General features: G+C 46.8%; 2 protein-coding genes across 2 annotated transcripts in view; one reads left to right on the top strand and one right to left on the bottom strand.

Annotated features, from left to right (window-relative positions):
• Nucleotides 1–25,000, top strand: part of LOC139579781 (scavenger receptor cysteine-rich type 1 protein M130-like) — a 524,366-nt gene that overhangs the window by 469,300 nt on the left and 30,066 nt on the right. The window lies entirely within an intron of this gene.
• LOC139577939 (uncharacterized) overlaps nt 1–25,000 on the bottom strand; it is an 86,319-nt gene that overhangs the window by 45,853 nt on the left and 15,466 nt on the right. The window contains exons 2-4 of the mRNA XM_071405061.1: nt 16,167–16,282; nt 4,593–4,697; nt 2,166–2,341 (exon numbers count right to left, since the gene is read on the bottom strand). Of these exons, the coding sequence (XP_071261162.1) occupies nt 2,166–2,341; nt 4,593–4,693 (277 nt within the window). The 5' untranslated portion in view covers nt 4,694–4,697; nt 16,167–16,282. The remainder of the gene's footprint in view (nt 1–2,165; nt 2,342–4,592; nt 4,698–16,166; nt 16,283–25,000) is intronic.

The following is a 25,000-nucleotide window of genomic DNA, read 5'->3' on the forward strand; positions in this document are numbered from 1 at the left end:
GGGTAGTCTATATACATCCATACACACAGGGCCCTACTGTAGGTACTATACAGCATATGAGGATAAACCCTTCGTTGTCCTATTGATCTCCCATTAACCGTTCCTCTCATTACTGTAACCCCCACCACACACACACCAGCGATACTTCCACTAGCTCAGCAACATTCCCCCTCCTCTCACTGCGTACCAAATGGCACTCTATTCTCTATAGGGCACTACTAGGACTCTGGTCAAAAGTAGTACACTATATAGGGAATTGGGTGCCATTAGCAACCCACCCTCAGTCTCCACCTGGGCTTAACAACACAAACCCTAATGGAGCCTATGGAACAACACAAAACCCCTCTTCTCCCTTTTCTGTACAGCCTGTCAATCTCAATGACATCACAATCAGATTCTATAATTTGATCATCGATGCGGTAAAGGAGTCAATGGAATGCAGACGTTCCATTGACCGGAATGCAGATGTTCCATTGACCGGAATGCAGACGTTCCATTGACCGGAATGCAGATGTTCCATTGACCGGAATGCAGACGTTCCATTGACCGGAATGCAGACGTTCCATTGACCGGAATGCAGACGTTCCATTGACCGGAATGCAGACGTTCCATTGACCGGAATGCAGACGTTCCATGGACCGGAATGCAGACGTTCCATGGACCGGAATGCAGACGTTCCATGGACCGGAATGCAGACGTTCCATGGACCGGAAAGCAGACGTTCCATGGACCGGAATGCAGACGTTCCATTGACCGGAATGCAGACGTTCCATTGACCGGAATGCAGACGTTCCATTGACCGGAATGCAGACGTTCCATTGACCGGATTGCAGACGTTCCATGGACCGGAATGCAGACGTTCCATTGACCGGAATGCAGACGTTCCATTGACCGGAATGCAGACGTTCCATTGACCGGAATGCAGATGTTCCATTGACCAGAATGCAGACGTTCCTCCCTCTTCTCTAACCTATCATTCCTAGTTTCTCCTGGCATCTTTCACTGTCTTTCCTCCTCTTTGGACAACCTCCATCAAATCCCTCCCTCGACACACTCATGCATCCCATCACACCAGCCCCTCAAACACAGCCCCCAGTGAGAGATGGACAGGGGGATGAGAGAAAGGAGAAGGACGAAGAGGAGGGTCCCAGGTTTCTGGAGAGGTACATGGGGTCTGAGATGGTACATGGGGTCTGAGATGGTACATGGGGTCTGAGATGGTACATGGGGTCTGAGATGGTACATGGGGTCTGAGATGGTACATGGGGTCTGAGATGGTACATGGGGTCTGAGATGGTACATGGGGTCTGAGATGGTACATGGGGTCTGAGATGGTACATGGGGTCTGAGATGGTACATGGGGTCTGAGATGACGCTGCCATCGCCCCCCTGATCCTCCAGGCCCTACAGAGCCAACTGTGCCTCTCCTGGAGGGGAGAGCTGGATGGGACCACCACCAAATAGGCTGAGGGGACTCAGGACAGAGCAGAGTGTCTGAACAAGCCAGAGAGGCTGGACAAGCCAGATAGGCTGAGGGGACTCAGGACAGAGCAGATTGTCTGAACAAGCCAGAGAGGCTGGACAAGCCAGATAGGCTGAGGGGACTCAGGACAGAGCAGACTGTCTGAACAAGCCAGAGAGGCTGGACAAGCCCAGAACGGAGCATCGCAACTGGAGTTTAGATAATGATGGTGAGGGTGATGAGGACCAGGGTGAAAACCAGGGTGAGAACCAGGAGGGGGGTCTGGCTCTGAGGGTGATCCAGAACCTGAGTCAGGCCCTGGGGTGGATCAGGGAGGCGGAGGGGTACCTCATCCACCCAGACTATGATGCTCTGGAGGATGTAGTTGGATCCTGCACCTGATGGAGTAATGACGAGCAAGACTGCCAGGATCTCAGTTTCGCAAAGGATGATTGGTCAAAAGACTGCCACCTGAATTCAACAGCATAACTATTTGGTCTGATTTCTGCCACCCAACCAACCACATTATTAAATCAAATCTTCAAGTGACTCTGAAACCATATGTTGTTTTCTTTCCCTTGCTGTTTTTCTCACCAGATGTTGATTGTTAAGTTAATCTGTCCAGCGGTCCCAAGCTCATGACAGCAAAATGTAGTCCTATGTCAGGGTTATGATAGCTCTATGTCGTGTTTATGTAGCCTACCTGGGGTGACGTCCTGCACCAGTATGGGTGTCTGAGGTGTCAGGGTGAGTCCATGAGTATTGAGGAGGGGGTCTCGTAGGATCTGGACGGTCAGTCTAACCGGGTAGTTGTTCTTCTGGTCCTGACCGCTAGACTCTCCCCCCGCAGCCGCCTTCCCATCTACCAGGATACGCTCTCTGATTGGGGTAGAGACCAGGTATCAGCCCGAATCAGAGGACAAGGTAGCAGACAATCAGAATAAACAAGGAAACACTTCATCATAATAGTCTCCAACAGATGATGTCCAATATTGCCTTGAATAACCAGGCCTAACCCAAACAAAACCATTTAGACAAACCCATTACTAGCCCCCAGGCCTAACCCAAACAAAACCATTTACACAACCCATTACTAGCCCCCAGGCCTAACCCAAACAAAACCATTACTAGCCCCCAGGCCTAACCCAAACAAAACCATTTACACAAACCCATTACTAGCCCCCAGGCCTAACCCAAACAAAACCATTTAGACAAACCCATTACTAGCCCCCAGGCCTAACCCAAACAAAACCATTTCGACAAACCCATTACTAGCCCCCAGGCCTAACCCAAACAAAACCATTTAGACAAACCCATTACTAGCCCCCAGGCCTAACCCAAACAAAACCATTTAGACAAACCCATTACTAGCCCCCAGGCCTAACCCAAACAAAACCATTTACACAAACCCATTACTAGCCCCCAGGCCTAACCCAAACAAAACCATTTAGCCAAACCCATTACTAGCCCCCAGGCCTAACCCAAACAAAACCATTTACACAAACCCATTACTAGCCCCCAGGCCTAACCCAAACAAAACCATTTAGCCAAACCCATTACTAGCCCCCAGGCCTAACCCAAACAAAACCATTTAGACAACCCTATTACTAGCCCCCAGGCCTAACCCAAACAAAACCATTTAGACAAACCCATTACTAGCCCCCAGGCCTAACCCAAACAAAACCATTTAGACAAACCCATTACTAGCCCCCAGGCCTAACCCAAACAAAACCATTTAGACAAACCCATTACTAGCCCCCAGGCCTAACCCAAACAAAACCATTTAGACAAACCCATTACTAGCCCCCAGGCCTAACCCAAACAAAACCATTTAGACAAACCCATTACTAGCCCCCAGGCCTAACCCAAACAAAACCATTTAGACAAACCCATTACTAGCCCCCAGGCCTAACCCAAACAAAACCATTTACACAAACCCATTACTAGCCTCCAGGCCTAACCCAAACAAAACCATTTAGCCAAACCCATTACTAGCCCCCAGGCCTAACCCAAACAAAACCATTTAGACAAACCCATTACTAGCCCCCAGGCCTAACCCAAACAAAACCATTTACACAAACCCATTACTAGCCCCCAGGCCTAACCCAAACAAAACCATTTACACAAACCCATTACTAGCCCCCAGGCCTAACCCAAACAAAACCATTTACACAAACCCATTACTAGCCCCCAGGCCTAACCCAAACAAAACCATTTAGACAAACCCATTACTAGCCCCCAGGCCTAACCCAAACAAAACCATTTAGACAAACCCATGTCTAGCCCCCAGGCCTAACCCAAACAAAACAATTTACACAAACCCATTACTAGCCCCCAGGCCTAACCCAAACAAAACCATTTAGACAAACCCATTACTAGCCCCCAGGCCTAACCCAAACAAAACCATTTACAAAACCCATTACTAGCCCCCAGGCCTAACCCAAACAAAACCATTTACAAAACCCATAACTAGCCCCCAGGCCTAACCCAAACAAAACCATTTACACAAACCCATTACTAGCCCCCAGGCCTAACCCAAACAAAACCATTTAGACAAAACCCATTACTAGCCCCCAGGCCTAACCCAAACAAAACCATTTAGACAACCCCATTACTAGCCCCCAGGCCTAACCCAAACAAAACCATTTAGACAAACCCATTACTAGCCCCCAGGCCTAACCCAAACAAAACCATTTAGACAAAACCCATTACTAGCCCCCAGGCCTAACCCAAACAAAACCATTTAGACAAAACCCATTACTAGCCCCCAGGCCTAACCCAAACAAAACCATTTAGACAACCCCATTACTAGCCCCCAGGCCTAACCCAAACAAAACCATTTAGACAACCCCATTACTAGCCCCCAGGCCTAACCCAAACAAAACCATTTAGACAACCCCATTACTAGCCCTCAGGCCTAACCCAAACAAAACCATTTCTACCCCGCAGGCCTAACTCAGACAAAGCCATTACTAGCCCCAAGGCTAACCCAGACAAAACCGTTACCTCCCCCCAGAACTAACCCAGACAAACCCATTACTAGCTCCCTGGCTAACCCAGTCAAACCCAAACTAGTCGGGCCTAATGCCAAAGCTAACCCTGTTACGTGGCCGGCCTGGTTAGTACTAACCTGCTGCTGGAATCCCTGGAGCGTCGTAGCCATCGCCCCACCACCTGCTCCACCCGACTGGTCCTGCGGGACGGGGAGCGGCTTCTGTCCCGCTCCTCCATTTAACTACAGACAGGGGTTAAAGGTCAGAGGCCAAGGAAGAGAGCAGGGGTTCAAGTATAGATTAACATTGTGACTATTGTTCCATTGCCTCCATTAGAGATAGAGATATGAGATATAGAGATATGAGATATAGAGATATGAGATATAGAGATATGAGATATAGAGATATATGAGATATAGAGATATGCACGCAGACATGTCATAACCTTCAATGAGCAACATTTCCTGTATGACCTAGGGATGTCTGACTGGGAGGGTGTGTCCTCTATCTCTGATTCAGACCTTTAAATGTTGCACCTCTCTGTTTAACTCTGTTGCAGATCAGCATGCCCCATATAAAAAACCAAGGGTTAAAGACAGCTCTAATCCATGGTTCACGCATTAATCGTCTGAAAGATTTCATGAAAGAAACTTAGCTTGGGCTAAAGCTAAATTGACTGATTCTACCTCTTGACTGGCTCCTTCAGACATTTGAGAAAAGTATGACTTACTTTGGTTAAAAAAATTAAGTCAACAAACGTTTTGAATTGTATATCAGAGAGTGGTGGAAATCCATCTCCATTGTCGAGTGATCAAATCAACAAAAACTCCACCCCCTCTTTGCCCCAGTAGGTTGTGACAGTCAAAAATGACATTTGTGGAGATTTTCATAACCATTTTGCCTAAACTGGCCATCTATTTGAACTAATTGTTTCTGGAAAGGAAAAGGTGCAATTCCTGCTCACCATTAAACATTCTTAAATCGGTGAGCGATGTGGTTTTGTGTGTTTTCCTTCGCAATGATGATGATGATGATGATGATGATTACACATTTTTAGGTTGCACCTGGACTCACGTTAGTTGAGCACACTCTACTTCTATCCAAAGAATGGTTTCTGAAAAGTCCTTTATTCCATTTATTCTAAACAGATATTAGAGAATGATGCACTTCCAGCCACTCACTCTTTGTTTTAAATTAGACATTATTTATATCAATGATGTATTAAGTGACTTGCAAAAATAGATGTAAACAAATCAACAGGATCTGATTCACTTGATCCCTTTCTACTGCAGCTTTCTGCCGTCCTCATCCTTCGACCCATATGTTTTATTTAATTATCTCCCCGAGATCAGGAAGGCGGCGCATGTCCTCCCCTTTTACAAAAGTGGGGATCCTTCTGACCTAGATAACTTCCGGACAGTTTCTAAACTATCTTGCCTTGCAAAAAATATTAGAATCACTGGCACCTTTCAGCTAAGAACTTTTTTAAACTTCAAACTACAGACAGTGGCCAGTTTAGGTACACCACCCTGTTCACAAAAATGGATGGCTCCTACAGACAGTGGCCAGTTTAGGTACACCACCCTGTTCACAAAAATGGATCGCTTCTACAGACAGTGGCCAGTTTAGGTACACCACCCTGTTCACAAAAATGGCAGTGACTCACGTGGCCGTGGCATACTAAATAAAGCAGGCATACAGGCATTGTGGCATTCAGTTACTGTTCAATTGAACGTTAGAATGGTCAAAATGAGTGACCTAAGCAACTTTGAGCGTGGTACGACCACCGGTTCCAGGCACGGCAGTTCCAGTATCTCAGAAACGGCCGTCCTCCTGTGTTTTTCAAGCACGACAGTGTCTAGGGTTTACAGAGAATGGTGAGACAAACAAAATATATCCAGTCCTGTGGGCGAAAACAGCTCGTTGATGACATGGGTCGAAGGAAAATGGCAAGAATCGCGCAAGCTAATAGGTAGTCCACAAACGGATAAATAACGGTGCAGTACAACAGTCGGCGATACTTGTCACGGATGGGCTATTGCAGCAGACGACCACACCGGGTTCCACTACTATCAGTTACAAACAAGAAGAAGTGGCTCCTGCGGGCACGCCATCACCAACACTGGACCATTGAGGAATGGAAATACACTGCCTTGTCCGATGAATCCTGGTTCCTGTTGCGTCATGCTGATCCTGCCTGGGGTCAACGGTACAGGCTGGTGGCGGTGGTGTAATGGTGCCTGGGGTCAACGGTACAGGCTGGTGGCGGTGGTGTAATGGTGCCTGGCGTCAACGGTACAGGCTGGTGGCGGTGGTGTAATGATGTGGGGAAAGGTTTTCCTGGCACACGTTAGGTCCCTTGATACCAACTGAACAATGTCTCCATGCCCAAAGATTGTCTCCATGCCACAAAGGGGGGTCCGACCAGGTAGTCGATGGGTGAGTGTACAAAGCATCTTTCCATGACAGACTGACCAGGTGAATCCAGGTGAAAGCTCTGATCCATTATTGATGTCACTTGTTAAATCCACTTCAATCAGTGTAAATGAAGGGGAGGAGACAGGTTAAAGAAGGATTTTTAGGCCTTGAGACAATTCAGACATGGATTGTGTCTGTGTTCCATTCAGAGGGTGACCGGGCAAGACAAAATATTGAAGTGCCTTTGAACGGGGTATGGTAGTACTTATAAAACCATGAGATACCAAACACATTCACTTTGGTAGTTAACTCTTGACATTCCTCGGGTCGCCACCAAACTAGCTAAATCCACATTTAGTTTCAACGCTCCACATTGTTGGACTCACTGATTCTATCTATCTATTATATCTAGTTATTATATCTGGTTATTCTATCTTGTTGTTCTATCTGTCACTGACACAATTCATTACGTTTGGATTCCCTGGTGCCACTAAAGTGGTTTAAAACCCTGAGGATAAATTAGTTCAACGAGGTGTGCAATTATTTAGACTTTATATGTCGTTTATGATGTTCTAATGTACTGGTTATTATATCTGGTTATTATATCTGGTTATTATATCTGGTTGTTCTATTTGGTTATTCTATCTGGTTATTATATATTGTTGTTCAATCTTGTTGTTCAATCTGGTTATTATATCTGGTTATTATATCTAGTTATTATATCTAGTTATTCCATCTTGTTGTTCTATCTTGTAGATGTATATTTTATTAATTTGATTTATTTTCTGTCCTCAGGGCACCATTGGAAATGAAACCTTGGTCTCCCTGAATAAATACAAGTTCTCACACACACACACACACACACACACACACACACACACACACACACACACACACACACACACACACACACACACACACACACACACACACACACACACACACACACACACACACACACACACACACACACACACACACACACACACACACACACACACACACACACACACACACACATATATTATTCAGTAGAGTGCCGTATGTGGTTTTGGGGGACCAGAGATGATGTCACTAGGGATTGTGATGCTCTAATTGGTCTGTAGACCAGACCGGCTGCGATTGGCTGATAATCTACATGTGGTGCGCATAATGTCAATTGATCTCAAATAATATGGCTCCTAATTGCCAATCTCAGCTGTGGTGTCTCTTCAGTTGTGTGAGGAGGGGATCATCTCAAATGGATCCTGACAGACCATGTCGGACATGTGGTTGTAATGGATAGTGGTTCCGTCCCAAATGGCACCCTATTCCAATGGTTGGCCTGGCAACCCTTAAACCTCCCCGGCAACAGAAAGAAAACATGGGTGGGTGAGTGGGTGAGTGAGTGAATCAAAAATGGATGGTTGGATGAATTATGAAGACAGTAGCATGTTTCTAAGGCCCTGGTCATAAATAGTGTCCTATATATATATGGTGCCATTTGGGACACAGACTAGTTCTGAGACTCCCAGCTGGTAGGAAACAACAGACATTACTGATGATGGAACACACACATTACTGATGATGGGGCATTAACAACATCCATTAGACTAGAGATGGAGGGAGGGAGGGAGGGAGGGAGGGAGGGAGGGAGGGAGGGAGGGAGGGAGGGAGGGAGGGAGGGAGGGAGGGAGGGAGGGAGGGAGGGAGGGAGGGAGAGTTGATACTATAAGGTACTGTAGATCAGAAGAAGAGGAGTGAGACAGAGGTTAAAAGAGAGAGTGAGAGATCAAAGCAGAGAGAAAAAGTGGAGGAGGTAGAGGACCGGCAGAGAGAGATATATGAAGAGAGAGAGAGTGAATGACAGAGAGAGATATATGAAGAGAGATATATGAAGAGAGAGAGTGAATGACAGAGAGAGAGATATGAAGAGAGAGAGTGAATGACAGAGAGAGAGATATGAAGAGAGAGAGTGAATGACAGAGAGAGATATATGACGAGAGATATATGAAGAGAGAGAGTGAATGACAGAGAGAGATATCGTTACACCCTGATCTGTTTCACTTGTCTTTGTGATTGCCTCCACCCCCTCCAGGTGTCGTCAATCTTCCTCATTATCTCCTGTGTATTTATACCTGTGTTCTCTGTTTGTCTGTTGCCACTTTATTTTGTTTTGACAAGCCTACCGGCGTTTTCCCCTCTGTTCCTGTCTCTCGATTGTTCCTGTTTTCTAGTTTTCCCGGTATTGACCTTTTCTGCCTGCCCTGACCCTGAGCCTGCCTGCCTGACCACTCTGCCTGCCCTGACCCTGAGCCTGCCTGCCTGACCACTCTGCCTGCCCTGACCCTGAGCCTGCCTGCCTGACCACTCTGCCTGCCCTGACCCTGAGCCTGCCTGCCTGAGCACTCTGCCTGCCCTGACCCTGAGCCTGCCTGCCTGACCACTCTGCCTGCCCTGACCACTCTGCCTGCCCTGACCCTGAGCCTGCCTGCCTGACCACTCTGCCTGCCCTGACCCTGTACCCGCCTGCCTGACCACTCTGCCTGCCCTGACCCTGAGCCTGCCTGCCTGTACCTTTGACCGATCTATCTGGATTACTGACTCCTGCCTGCATTGACCGGTCTTTTGCCTGCCCCTGTTGGAATAATAAACTGTTGTTAATTTGACGTTGTCTGCATCTGGGTCTCACCTGAAACCTGATAGATATATGAAAAGAGATAGTGAATGACAGAGAGAGATATATGAAGAGATATACTGTATGAGGAGATATAGTCATTGACAGACAGATATATATGAAGAGATATAGTGAATGACAGAGAGAGATATATGAAGAGAGAGAGAGAGAGTGAGAGAGAGACAGAGACAGAGACAGAGACAGAGAGACAGAGAGACAGAGAGACAGAGAGAGAGAGAGAGAGAGAGAGAGAGAGAGAGAGAGAGAGAGAGAGAGAGAGAGAGAGAGGGAGAGAGAGAGACAGAGACAGAGACAGAGACAGAGACAGAGAGAGAGAGTGTAATGTTTACTGTAAAAAAAAATATTGTTTATTTTACTTTTGTTTATTATCTATTTCACTTGCTTTGGCAATGTTAACATATGTCTCCCATGCCATTAAAGCCCCTTGAATTGAATTGAATTGAAAAAGAGAGAGAAAGACAGAGAGAGTATCCTCCGTGTACAACGTAAAACACCAAATAATGCATGCAGAGCAGGATTAGGCCGATACCCACTAAATATCAAAATCCAGAAAAGAGACGTTAAATTCTACAATCACCTAAAAGGAAACGATTCCCAAACCTTCCATAACAAAGCCATCACGTACAGACAGATGAACCTGGGGAAGAATCCCCTAAGCAAGTTGGTCCTGGGACTCTGTTCACAAACACAAACACACCCCACAGAGCCCCAGGACAACAGCACAATTAGACCCAACCAAATCATGAGAAAACAAAAATATAATTACTTTACACATTGGAAAGAAATAACAAAACAACACAGCAAACTAGAATGCTATTTGGCCCTAAACAGAGAGTACACAGTGGCAGAATACCTGACCACTGTGACCGACCCAAACTTAAGGAAAGCTTTGACTATGTACATACACAGTGAGCATAGCCTTGCTATTGAGAAAGGCCGCCGTAGGCAGACATGGCTCTCAAGAGAAGACAGGCTATGTGCACACTGCCCACAAAATGAGGTGGAAACTGAGCTGCACTTCCTAACCTCCTGCTAAATGTATGACCATATTAGAGATACATATTTCCCACAGATTACACAGATCCATACAGAATTTGAAAACAAATCCAATTTTGATAAACTCCCATATCTATTGGGTGAAATACCAGTGTGCATCACAGCAGCAGGATGTTTGACCTGTTGCCACAAGAAAAGGGCAACCAGTGAAGAACAAATGCAATTGTAAATAAAACCCATATTTATTTATTTTCCCTTTTTCCTTTAACTATTTACACATTGATACAACACTGCATATAGACTAATATGATAATATGATAATATGTAATATGATATTTGAAATGGGTTTGTTATTTTGGAACTTTTGTATTTGTAATATCTACTGTTCACTTTTTATTGTTTATTTCACTTTTGTTAATTATCTATTGCACTTGCTTTGGCAATGTTAATATATGTTTCCCATGCCAATAAAGCCCTTTAAATTGAATTGTGAATTGAGAGAGAGAGAGAGAGAGAGAGAGAGAGAGAGAGACAGAGAGAGAGAGACAGAGAGAGAGAGAGAATGACACAAACAGACAGAGAGAAAGCAGTGTCTCCAGAGACTGTGTTGTCTACTATGAGTCATGGTCACATTAGCCCTCAATCTGTCCGTCTGTCTGTTTTGTTTGTCCATCTCAAGTTACACACACACACACACACACACACACACACACACACACACACACACACACACACACAGGAAGGGGGGAACGATCTCTATAGGTGCAGGAACCAATCCAGACCAAAGTAAACCTTACTGAATCACACCAGGGCCTGTCATCACAAAGCATTTCAGAGTAGGACTGTTCAGGTCTCCCCTGTCCATGTTGTAATCTCATTCATTCTGATCTAGGATCAGGTCTCCACTGTCCATGTTGTAATCTCATTCATTCTGATCTAGGAGCAGGTCTCCACTGTCCATGTTGTAATCTCATTCATTCTGATCTAGGATCAGGTCTCCACTGTCCATGTTGTAATCTCATTCATTCTGATCTAGGATCAGGTCTCCACTGTCCATGTTGTAATCTCATTCATTCTGATCTAGGATCAGGTCTCCACTGTCCATGTTGTAATCTCATTCATTCTGATCTAGGATCAGGTCTCCCCTGTCCATGTTGTAATCTCATTCATTCTGATCTAGGATCAGGTCTCCCCTGTCCATGTTGTAATCTCATTCATTCTGATCTAGAATCAGGTCTCCCCTGTCCATGTTGTAATCTCATTCATTCTGATCTAGGATCAGGTCTCCCCTGTCCATGTTGTAATCTCATTCATTATGATCTAGAATCAGGTCTCCCCTGTCCATGTTGTAATCTCATTCATTCTGATCTAGGAGCAGGTCTCCCCTGTCCATGTTGTAATCTCATTCATTCTGATCTAGGATCAGGTCTCCACTGTCCATGTTGTAATCTCATTCATTCTGATCTAGGAGCAGGTCTCCCCTGTCCATGTTGTAATCTCATTCATTCTGATCTAGGATCAGGTCTCCCCTGTCCATGTTGTAATCTCATTCACAATGATTTACAAGTCAAACTGATCCTAGACCAGCACTCCTACTCTGAGACTTTGTGATTACAGGCCCAGACCTAAACCGAACCATACTAGGTTAGACCAGACTAACAGAACAAGACCAGGCCCAGACCTAACAGAACCTTACCAGGTTAGACCAGACTAGCAGAATCAGACCAGGCTAGACCAGGATAAACCTGAAACAATGACACTTTCACACCCTGATCTGTTTCACCTGTCTTTGTGTTTGTTTCCACCCCCACCAGGTGTCTCCCATCTCCCCTCATTATCCCCAGTGTATTTATGCCTGTGTTTTCTGTTTGTCTGTTGTCAGTTTATCTTGTCATGTCAGGTGCTTTCCCATTTTCCTGTTTCTCAAGCGTTTGTTTCCCGGTTCTGACCATTCCGCCTTCCCTGACCGACTGGGCTACTGGTTCTATCATGGGTTGGAGCCCGTTCTGCCATGGTCATTGTCTTAAGTCGGCCCAGCCTGGCCTGGGACGTCTTCTTGCAGGCTTGAGAGAAGCTCTCGGATCTCTCTGCCATTCCCGCGAAGTACCTGGACATCCAGGAAGTCTTTAACAAGGCCTGCGCTACGTCTCTCCCTCCGCATCGACCCTATGACTGCGCCCTTGACTTTCTCCTGGGCGCTACACCCCCTCGGGGGGCTTTACTCCTGGAGACCAAGGCTGTGGAGGAGAACATTCAGAACTCTCTCGCTGCAGGGAGTATTCGTCCATCGGCCTCTCCCGCCGGAGAGTTGTTCTTTGTGGAGAAGGACAAAACCCTGTATCGACTACAGGGGCCTTAATGACATCACGGATAAAAACGGTTAAACCGTCACCCTGATTGACCAGCGCTGCTGTGGTGTTCTAGGTCCTGGTCAACGTTGTGCTCTGGGACATGCTGAACTGGTTCGTGTTTGTCTACCTCCACGACATCCTTTTCTTTTACCGTTCAGCTCAAGAACACGTCCAACAAGCCCTTCAGCTGACCAAGAGTTCTCGGACCTCAAACGTCGATTCACTCTGGCCCCCATCTTAATCTATCTGGACCCGTCCCGTCAGTTTGTGGTGGAGGTCGACGCCTCGGATGTCGGAGTGGGGGCCGTCCTGTCCCAGCGTTCTGGCCCGGACCAAAAGCTGCACCCCTGCGCTTTCCTCTCCCATCGTCTGACCCCTGCTGAGAGGAACTATGATGTGGGAAATCGACACCTCGTCGCCGTCAAGATGGCGTTGGAGGAGTGGAGGCACTGGTTGGAGGGGGTGGAACACCCATTCTTAGTGTGAACTGACCATAATAATCTGGAATATCTCCGCACCGCCAAGCGCCTCAACTCTAGGCAGGCTCGATGGGCCCTGTTATTCACCCGTTTCAATTTCACTCTCTCCTACTGCCCGGCGGTCCAAGAAGCCTGACGCACTCTCACGGTTGTATTGCTCCGCTGCTACTCTGTCTGACCCCGAGACCTCCCTACCTCCTGTCTAGTGGCTGCAGTCTTCTGGGGTATAGAGAGCCTGGTCTGTAAGGCGCAGCGTTCCCAGAAGGAACCTGAGGGGTCTGGATAACCGGATGTTTGTCCCGGACTCTGCCAGTTCCCCAGTCCTGGAATGGGCACATTCCTCAAAACTGACCTGCCATCCAGGCTCCCGTTGGATGACGCTTTTGGTGGCCTTCCAACCGCCCATTTTATTCCCCTTCCCAAGTTACCCTCAGTCAAGGAGACGGCTCAGCTCATGGTGCAGCACGTCTTCCGGATCCATGGACTTCCGGTTGACATGGTCTCCGATCGTTGTCCCCACTTCTGGTTCTGGAAGGTGTTCTGCACCCTCATTGGGTCGTCAGCCAGCCTGTCTTCTGGTTTCCACCCCACATCTAACGGCCAGTCGGAGCGAGCCAATCAGGACCTGGCGACAGCCATTCATTGCCTCGTCTCCGCCAACCCCACCACATGGAGCCAGCAACTTGAACTTGACCTGCACTGTTGGTTAAGGGCTTGTAGGTAAGCATTTCACGGTAAGCTCTACACTTGTTGTATTCGCTGCATGTGACAAAGTTTGATTTGTTTGGGTGGAATACGCCCACAACAGCCTTCCCTGCTCGGCTACTGGTCTCTCACCCTTCGAGTGTCCCTTGGGATATCAGCCCCCGCTCTTCCCCGAGCAAGAGGAGGAAGTCAGCCATCCATCTGCCCAGATGTTCATCCGCTGCTGTCTCCGTACCTGGAAGAGAGCCCGGGCCGAGCTGTTGAAGACCACTTCCAGGTATCGGATCGCCACCGGACCCCTGCTCCCTGATATCGGCTCAGGCAGAGGGTATGGCTGCTCCCTGCTCCCTGCTATCGGCTCAGGCAGAGGGTATGGCTGTCTCCTCGGGACCTGCCCCTCCGGGTGGACTCCGGTAAACTTTCCCCTCGTTTCATCGGCCCTTGCCCATCTCTAAAGTACTTAGGCCCTCTGCTGTTCTGTTGCACCGCACCCTCCGTATACATCCCACTTTTCATGTGTCTGGGATTAAACCTCTGTCTCCTGTTTCTGTTTGTCTGTTGCCAGTTTGTCTTGTCAGTTTTTACCAGCGTGATTTCCTGTTTTCTTGTTTCTCAAAGTGTTTTTTCCCAAGTTTTCTCGGTTCTGACCATCAGCCCTGACTCTGAGCTTTCTGCCGTCCTGTACCTGCCTGACTCTGACCTGACTACAAACCTCTGCCTGCCCTCGACCTGCCCTTTGTGTTATAATACATGTCAGGGTCATATTCTTAGTTGTGATAGCATCACATTTGCCTGGTGTCTAACTATCCACCATTTGATTAATGGATATTTGGGATTTGTCTTCTTCAAAAGTAGATGATGAAAAACACTGAGTGAGGTTTCATCTCATGCCAAACACTAAAACCACTCAACAACATATTTAATCCAATACATTCTAGTCCCTTCTCATTAATAACATATCTCTAATGAACGCTTTTGTCGTTTGGACTTCCTAAGTGGATCCATTGTTGTCTATTTATCAGAATGTATGACATAACACTGGTATCTAATCTCATTGTTGTCTAGTTATCAGAATATATGACAGAACACTGGTGTCTAATCTCATTGTTGTCTATTTATCAGAATGTATGACAGAACACTGGTATCTAAGCTCATTGTTGTCTACTACAGTGTTGTGAGGGAGGAGCCATTAAAATAGACACAGCGTAGCAAAGCATTTCACTGTCAAGAAACAAGGGGGTGGAGTCATGTGAACACTCTTATTGCAGAGTACTGTCTCTCCCTGCCTTCATGTCTGTCAGTCTCATCCACCTAGCTCTTATTTCCCCAGTCTTTCTTGATCAATCGTTCAACCAACCATCACTCACACTCTTTCTATTTATATTCCTCTCTCTCTATATATATATAACTATATATATATATATATTAGATAAGTAGAAACAATGGGAGGAGTCAGATTTCCTCTGACAGGGTTATACTGATACACACACTAGAGGCTAATGGGGCTACAGCAGCACATGGGTCCTACTCCACCATTCACTCTTTCTCCCTGCCTCACTCTTCTCCTCCTCTACCTCTCTCTTTTACTCCTTCGCCTCGTTCAACTTCTTCTTCATAGTTCTTTCACTTACAGCACGTCTATACATTCAAACTAAAATAAAACACACCTCGGACAAATGGCATGTGCTTACACAAACACACACAGAGATAATGAGATTACTGTGAGTGTGTCTGTGTGTTACTGCGTCACAGCACTGAGCCAGATTAGAGACAATCACCTCAGACCAACGTACAGCCTTATACACTAACACAGACACCCCTCCACTCTGTAACTGTCTCTGTCTGTTTGTTTCTCCGTTGCTCTCTCTCCTTCATTATTTCTCCCTCCACAAACGTATACCCTCCTCCCCCTCCACAAACACAGTTACCCTCCTCCCCCTCCACAAACACAGTTACCCTCCTCCCCCTCCACAAACACAGTTACCCTCCTCCCCCTCCACAAACACAGTTACCCTTCTCCTCCTCCACAAACACAGTTACCCTCCTCCCCCTCCACAAACACAGTTACCCTCCTCCCCCTCTCACCTGTGCTCTGTCCTCTGTATCAGGGCTCCATCATAGTGTATCCCCAGTTACTCCCCTTCTCTGATCTCTCTCTGGACATCCTGGTGAGGAAGAGGAGGGTGCTGCTTCTTCATCTCCTGCTGATACAACACAACATGAATGATCGCCAGATAAATATTGAACAAACTATCAACTACAAATGTGTTGATATGTAACGTGTTGCTAGGATTACAGTAAGGTTACGAGTCAGAGTAAATGTGTTGATATGTAACGTGTTGCTAGGGTTACAGTAAGGTTACGAGTCAGAGTAAATGTGTTAATATGTAACCTGTTGCTAGGGTTACAGTAAGGTTACGAGTCAGAGTAAATATGTTGATATGTAACCTGTTGCTAGGGTTACAGTAAGGTTACGAGTCAGAGTAAATATGTTGATATGTAACCTGTTGCTAGGGTTACAGTAAGGTTACGAGTCAGAGTAAATATGTTGATATGTAACCTGTTGCTAGGGTTACAGTAAGGTTACGAGTCAGAGTAAATGTGTTGATATGTAACGTGTTGCTAGGGTTACAGTAAGGTTACGAGTCAGAGTAAATGTGTTAATATGTAACCTGTTGCTAGGGTTACAGTAAGGTTACGAGTCAGAGTAAATGTGTTGATATGTAACCTGTTGCTAGGGTTACAGTACGATTTAGAGTAAATGTGTTGCTAGGGTTACAGTAAGGTTTAGAGTAAATGTGTTGATATGTAACCTGTTGCTAGGGTTACAGTAAGGTTTAGAGTCAGGGTAAAGGTTAGGGTAATGGTTAAGGTTAATATAGTAATCTTATTATATTATAGCTAGTATAAAAGTCAGCTCTGGATAAATACTGTATATTCAGGCAGAAGAAACTCTAAATCTTCTTTAAAAGTGCTTTCCTCACCATCGTAAATAAGAATGCCACTTTCAAAAAAATTTAAACTAAGAACAGATGTAGCCCTTGGTTCACTCCAGACTTGACTGCCCTTGACCAGCACAAACTCACCCTGTGGCGTACTGCACTAGCTTCGAATAGTCCCCGCGATATGCAACTTTTCTGAAAAGCCAGGAACCAATACACACAGTCAGTTAGGAAGGCAAAGGCTAGCTTTTTCAAACAGAAATGTGCATCCTGCAGCACTAATTCCAAAAAGTTTTGGGACACTGTAAAGTCCATGGAGAATAAGAACACCTCCTCCCAGCTTCCCACTGCACTGAGGCTAGGTAACACTGTCACCACCGATAAATCCACTATAATTGAGAATTTCAATAAGCATTTCTCAACGGCTGGCCATGCTTTCCTCCTGGCTACCCCGGGCAACAGCCCTGCACCTCCCATAGCAACTTGCCCAAGCCTCCCCAGCTTCTCCTTCACCAAAATTCAGACAGCTGATGTTCTGAAAGAGCTACAAAATCTGGATCCCTACAAATCAGCTGGGTTAGACAATCTGGACCCTCTCTTCCTAAAATTATCCGCCGCCATTGTTGCAACCACTATTACCAGTCTGTTCAACCTCTCTTTCGTATAGTTGTTGCAACCCCTATTACCAGCCTGTTCAACCTCTTTCATATCGTCTGAGATTCCAATAGATTGGAAAGCCTCCGCGGTCATCCCCCTCTTCAAAGGGGGAGACTCTCTAGTCCCAAACTGTTACAGACTGTCACAACTTACGCCGAAGTTGGTCCCTCTCCTTGTTCGGGTAGTGTTCGGCGGTCGACGTCACCGACCTTCTAGCCATCGCTGATCCATTTTTCATTTTCCATTGGTTTTGTCTTGTCTCACATCACACCTGGTTTGAATACCATCATTACATGTTGTGTATTTAACCCTCTGTTTTACCTCATGTCTTTGTCGGTGATTGTTCGTTGTATGTATTGGTGCTAAGTATGTTATGGTGTGTGACGGGTTTGTATCCACTTTCTTTATTTTGTATGTGTTGGTTGTCCATCCTGTCCATCCGGCTGGACAACCTGCTGGCTACTCGCGGACGTTCAGATTGGGGTCTGGTGGTTCCATACTCCCGCACCCCCTCTCCGATACCCATGGAGCTGGGAGGGGCGGTGCGCAGGGAGACCGGAGGGGGTTTCCGCTCGTTCACTATCAGTGGCCGCAGAGGTCACACTGCCGGTCGGTGCCGGTTGAGTTCCTCTGGGAATCGAGGCAGCAGGCAGGGCGCTCTGGCATCACTCTAGGTGAGCTGGCACCATCCTCACCCAGAGTCCTCTGTTGCACATATGCTTGTGTCTGTCACTTTTCCTGAGATTTCCCTGCATTCCGAGCATAAGGCGCTCGTCGATTCAGGCGCGCCTGGAAATTTCATTGATAGAGCTTTAGCCCATAGTTTAGGGATCCCCATTTTTCTTGTGGATGTGCCTTTCCCCATTCACGCCTTAGATAGTCGACCATTAGGGTCAGGGTTGATTAGGGAGGTCACCGCTCCTTTGGGCATGGTGACACAGGGGTTCATACGGAGATAATTAGTCTCTTCCTTATTGACTCTCCTGCGTTTCCCTTGGGGCTGGGCCTACCCTGGTTAGCTTGTCATAACCCCACTGTTTCTTGGCCACAGAGGACTCTCACGGGGTGGTCGTGAGAGTGCTCAGGTAGGTGTTCAGGGGTTTCCGTTGGTGAGCATTCCCCCTGAATATGCCACTTTGGCTCTCGCCTTCTCCAAAAAGAAGGCGACTCAATTACCACCTCATTGACGGGGCAATTGGGGGCAAACTACCTGCCCTCCAGGACACCTACACCACCCGATGTCACAGGAAGGCCATAAAGATCATCAAGGACAACAACCACCCAAGCCACTGCCTGTTCACCCCGCTATCATCCAGAAGGCGAGGTCAGTACAGGTGCATCAAAGCAGGGACCGAGAGACTGAAAAACAGCTTCTATCTCAAGGCCATCAGACTGTTAAACAGCCACCACTAACATTTAGCGGCCGCTGCCAACATACTGACTCAACTCCAGCCACTTTAAAAATGGGAATTGATGGAAATTATGTAAAAATGTACCACTAGCCACTTTAAACAATGCCACTTAATATAATGTTTACATACCCTACATTACCCATCTCATATGTATATGTATATACTGTACTCTATATCATCTACTGCATCTTGCCATCTTTATGTAATACATGTACCACTAGCCACTTTAAACTATGCCACTTTATGTTTACATACCCTACAGTACTCATCTCATATGTATATACCGTACTCTATACCATCTACTGCATCTTGCCTATGCCGTTCTGTACCACCACTCATTCATATATCTTTATGTACATATTCTTTATCCCTTTACACTTGTGTGTGTATAAGGTAGTAGTTGTGGAATTGTTAGGTTAGATTACTTGTTGGTTATTACTGCATTGTCGGAACTAGAAGCACAAGCATTTCGCTACACTCGCATTAACATCTGCTAACCATGTGTATGTGACTAATAAAATTTGATTTGGTTTGATTTGATTTGATTGTGCGATAGATCTCCTGGTAGAGGCTGCACTTCCCAGGAGTCACGTGTATCCCCTCTCACAGGCGGAGACGGAGGCTATGGAAACATATGTCTCCGAATCCCTGCATCAGGGGTACATTCGGTCCTTCATTTCACCTGTCTCCTCGAGTTTCTTTTTTGTGAAGAAGAAAGAGGGAGGTTTGCATCTGCGTATTGACTACCGGGGTCTAAATCAGATCACGGTGAGGTATAGTTACCTGCACCGGTCATAGCCACAGCGATAGAGTCAATGCACGGGGCGCGCTTCTTCACCAAACTAGTTCTCAGGAGCGCTCACAACCTGGTGTGTATCCGAGAGGGAGACGAGTGGAGGACGGCTTTCAGTACCACCTCTGGGCACTATGAGTACCTCGTCATGCAGTACGGGTTGATGAATGCGCCCTCAGTCTTCCAAGCCTTTGTAGACGAGATTTTCCGGGACCTGCACGGGCAGGGTGTAGTGGTGTATATCGATGACATTTTGATATACTCCGCTACACACGCTGAGCATGTGTCCCTGGTGCGCAGAGTGCTTGGTCGTCTGTTGGAGCATGACCTGTACATCAAGGCTGAGAAATGCCTGTTCTTCCAACAGTCCATCTCCTTCCTAGGGTATCGCATTTCCACGTCAGGGGTGGAGATGGAGAGTGACCGCATTGCAGCCGTGCTTAATTGGCCGACTCCCACCACGGTAAAGGAAGTGCAGCGGTTTTTAGGGTTTGCCAACTACTACCGGAGGTTTATCTGGAGTTTTGGTCAGGTAGCAGCTCCCATTACCTCACTGCTGAAGGGGGGCCCGGTGCGCTTGCAGTGGTCAGCTGAGGCGAACAAGGCTTTTAGGCACCTGAGGGCTCTGTTTACCTCGGGTCCCGTGCTGGCCCATCCGGGTCCCTCTTTGGCGTTCATAGTGGAGGTGGATGCGTCCGAGGCTGGGATAGGAGCCGTGCTCTCTCAGCGCTCGGGTACGCCACCGAAGCTCCGCCCCTGTGCCTTCTTCTCGAAGAAGCTCAGCCCGGTGGAGTGAAACCATGATGTGGGGGACCGGGAGTTGGCTGTCATCAAAGCCTTGAAGCCGTGGAGATTGGCTTGAGGAGGCTAGACACCCTTTTCTCATCTGGACTGACCACCGCAATCTGGATTACATCCGGGCGGCGAACAGACTGAGGCCTCGCCAGGCAAGGTGGGCCATGTTTTTCACCCGTTTTGTGTTTACCCTTTCCTACAGACCAGGCTCCCAGAACGTTAAGGCAGACACATTGTGCCGGCTGTATGACACAGAGGAGCGGCCCATGGATCCCACTCCCATACTCCCCGCCTCTTGCCTGGTGGAGCCGGTAGTGTGGGAGCTGGACGCGGACATTGAGCGGGCGTCACGCGCAGAGCCCGCTCCCCTCCAGTGTCCAGCTGGGCGTCTGTACGTTCCGTCCGCTGTCGGCTACCGGCTGATCCATTGGCCCCACACGTCACCCTCCTCTGGTCATTCTGGGATCGGTCGGACGGTGCGCTGTCTTAGTGGGAAGTACTGGTGGCCCACTTTGGCTAAGGACATGAGGGTTTATGTTTATTCCTGCTCGGTGAGCGCCCAGTGTAAGGCTCCTAGGCACCTGCCCAGAGGTAAATTACAACCCTTACCCGTTATACAACGGCCGTGGTCGCACCTGTCGGTGGATTTCATAACCGATCTTCCACATTAAGCATCTCCAATCCAAAGTTAAATCTAGAATCGGCTTCCTATTTCGCAACAAAGCATCCTTCACTAATGCTGCGAAACATACCCTTCTAAAACTGACCATCCTACCGATCCTCGACTTCGGCGATGTCATTTACAAAATAGCCTCCGACACTCTACTCAGCAAATTGGATGCAGTGTATGACAGTGCCATCCGTTTTGTCATCAAAGCCCCATATACCACCCACCACTGCAATCTGTATGCTCTCGTTGGCTGGTCCTCTTTACATATGCGTCACCAGACCCACTGGCTCCAGGTCATCTATAAGTCTATGCTAGGTAAAGCTCTGCCATATCTCAGCTCACTGGTCACCATAGCAGCACCCACGTGTAGAACGCGCTCCAGCAGGTATATTTCACTGGTCATCCCCAAAGCCAATTCTTCCTTTGGTCGCCGTTCCTTCCAGTTCTCTGCTGCCAATGACTGGAACGATTTGAAAAAAATTACTGAAGTTGGAGACTCATATCTCCCTCACTAGCTTTAAGCTCCAGCTGTCAGAGCAGCTCACAGATCACTGCAGCGGTAAATAGCCCATCCAACCAACTACCTACCTCATCCCCATTTTTGTTTTTGTTTTTCTGTGAACGTATTAGGAGAAATATGTTTCCTAAGGAACTCTAAATGCTGAATTATACTGTAGAAACAGACAGATAAGAGACAGATAAGAGAGATAAAAGACAGCTACTACTGTCTATAGGGCTCTGGTCCATCATACTGTAGTACACTACTGTCTATAGGGCTCTGGTCCTTCATACTGTAGTACACTACTGTCTATAGGGCTCTGGTCCATCATACTGTAGTACACTACTGTCTATAGGGCTCTGGCCCTTCATACTGTAGTACACTACTGTCTATAGGGCTCTGGTCCTTCATACTGTAGTACACTACTGTCTATAGGGCTCTGGTCCTTCATACTGTAGTACACTACTGTCTATAGGGCTCTGGTCCTTCATACTGTAGTACACTACTGTCTATAGGGCTCTGGTCCTTCATACTGTAGTACACTACTGTCTATAGGGCTCTGGTCCATCATACTGTAGTACACTACTGTCTATAGGGCTCTGGTCCTTCATACTGTAGTACACTACTGTCTATAGGGCTCTGGTCCATCATACTGTAGTACCCTACTGTCTATAGGGCTCTGGTCCATCATACTGTAGTACACTACTGTCTATAGGGCTCTGGTCCTTCATACTGTAGTACACTACTGTCTATAGGGCTCTGGTCCTTCATACTGTAGTACACTACTGTCTATAGGGCTCTGGTCCTTCATACTGTAGTACACTACTGTCTATAGGGCTCTGGTCCATCATACTGTAGTACACTACTGTCTATAGGGCTCTGGTCCTTCATACTGTAGTACACTACTGTCTATAGGGCTCTGGTCCATCATACTGTAGTACACTACTGTCTATAGGGCTCTGGTCCTTCATACTGTAGTACACTACTGTCTATAGGGCTCTGGTCCATCATACTGTAGTACACTACTGTCTATAGGGCTTCATACTGTAGTACACTACTGTCTATAGGGCTCTGGTCCATCATACTGTAGTACACTACTGTCTATAGGGCTCTGGTCCATCATACTGTAGTACACTACTGTCTATAGGGCTCTGGTCCATCATACTGTAGTACACTACTGTCTATAGGGCTCTGGTCCTTCATACTGTAGTACACTACTGTCTATAGGGCTCTGGTCCATCATACTGTAGTACACTACTGTCTATAGGGCTCTGGTCCTTCATACTGTAGTACACTACTGTCTATAGGGCTCTGGTCCATCATACTGTAGTACACTACTGTCTATAGGGCTCTGGTCCTTCATACTGTAGTACACTACTGTCTATAGGGCTCTGGTCCTTCATACTGTAGTACACTACTGTCTATAGGGCTCTGGTCCTTCATACTGTAGTACACTACTGTCTATAGGGCTCTGGTCCTTCATACTGTAGTACACTACTGTCTATAGGGCTCTGGTCCATCATACTGTAGTACACTACTGTCTATAGGGCTCTGATCCATCATACTGTAGTACACTACTGTCTATAGGGCTCTGGTCCATCATACTGTAGTACACTACTGTCTATAGGGCTCTGGTCCATCATACAGTAGTACACTACTGTCTATAGGGCTCTGGTCCTTCATACTGTAGTACACTACTGTCTATAGGGCTCTGGTCCTTCATACTGTAGTACACTACTGTCTATAGGGCTCTGGTCCTTCATACTGTAGTACACTACTGTCTATAGGGCCCTGGTCCATCATACTGTAGTACACTACTGTCTATAGGGCTCTGGTCCTTCATACTGTAGTACACTACTGTCTATAGGGCTCTGGTCCTTCATACTGTAGTACACTACTGTCTATAGGGCTCTGGTCCATCATACTGTAGTACACTACTGTCTATAGGGCTCTGGTCCATCATACTGTAGTACACTACTGTCTATAGGGCTCTGGTCCATCATACTGTAGTACACTACTGTCTATAGGGCTCTGGTCATTCATACTGTAGTACACTACTGTCTATAGGGCTTCATACTGTAGTACACTACTGTCTATAGGGATCTGGTCCTTCATACTGTAGTACACTACTGTCTATAGGGCTCTGGTCCATCATACTGTAGTACACTACTGTCTATAGGGCTCTGGTCATTCATACTGTAGTACACTACTGTCTATAGGGCTTCATACTGTAGTACACTACTGTCTATAGGGATCTGGTCCTTCATACTGTAGTACACTACTGTCTATAGGGCTCTGATCCTTCATACTGTAGTACACTACTGTCTATAGGGCTCTGGTCCTTCATACTGTAGTACACTACTGTCTATAGGGCTCTGGTCCTTCATACTGTAGTACACTACTGTCTATAGGGCTCTGGTCCATCATACTGTAGTACACTACTGTCTATAGGGCTCTGGTCCATCATACTGTAGTACACTACTGTCTATAGGGCTCTGGTCATTCATACTGTAGTACACTACTGTCTATAGGGCTTCATACTGTAGTACACTACTGTCTATAGGGATCTGGTCCTTCATACTGTAGTACACTACTGTCTATAGGGCTCTGATCCTTCATACTGTAGTACACTACTGTCTATAGGGCTCTGGTCCTTCATACTGTAGTACACTACTGTCTATAGGGCTCTGGTCCTTCATACTGTAGTACACTACTGTCTATAGGGCTCTGGTCCTTCATACTGTAGTACACTACTGTCTATAGGGCCCTGGTCCTTCATACTGTAGTACACTACTGTCTATAGGGCTCTGGTCCTTCATACTGTAGTACACTACTGTCTATAGGGCTCTGGTCCATCATACTGTAGTACACTACTGTCTATAGGGCTCTGGTCCTTCATACTGTAGTACACTACTGTCTATAGGGCCCTGGTCCTTCATACTGTAGTACACTACTGTCTATAGGGCTTCATACTGTAGTACACTACTGTCTATAGGGCTTCATACTGTAGTACACTACTGTCTATAGGGCTCTGGTCCATCATACTGTAGTACACTACTGTCTATAGGGCTCTGGTCCATCATACTGTAGTGTAGGTAAGTAGTGCACTATATAGGGAATAGGGTTTCATTTTGGACGTGTGCAATGTCTG

The sequence above is a fragment of the Salvelinus alpinus genome, chromosome 6, assembly GCF_045679555.1.
Source record: "Salvelinus alpinus chromosome 6, SLU_Salpinus.1, whole genome shotgun sequence".
NCBI lineage: Eukaryota > Metazoa > Chordata > Actinopteri > Salmoniformes > Salmonidae > Salvelinus > Salvelinus alpinus.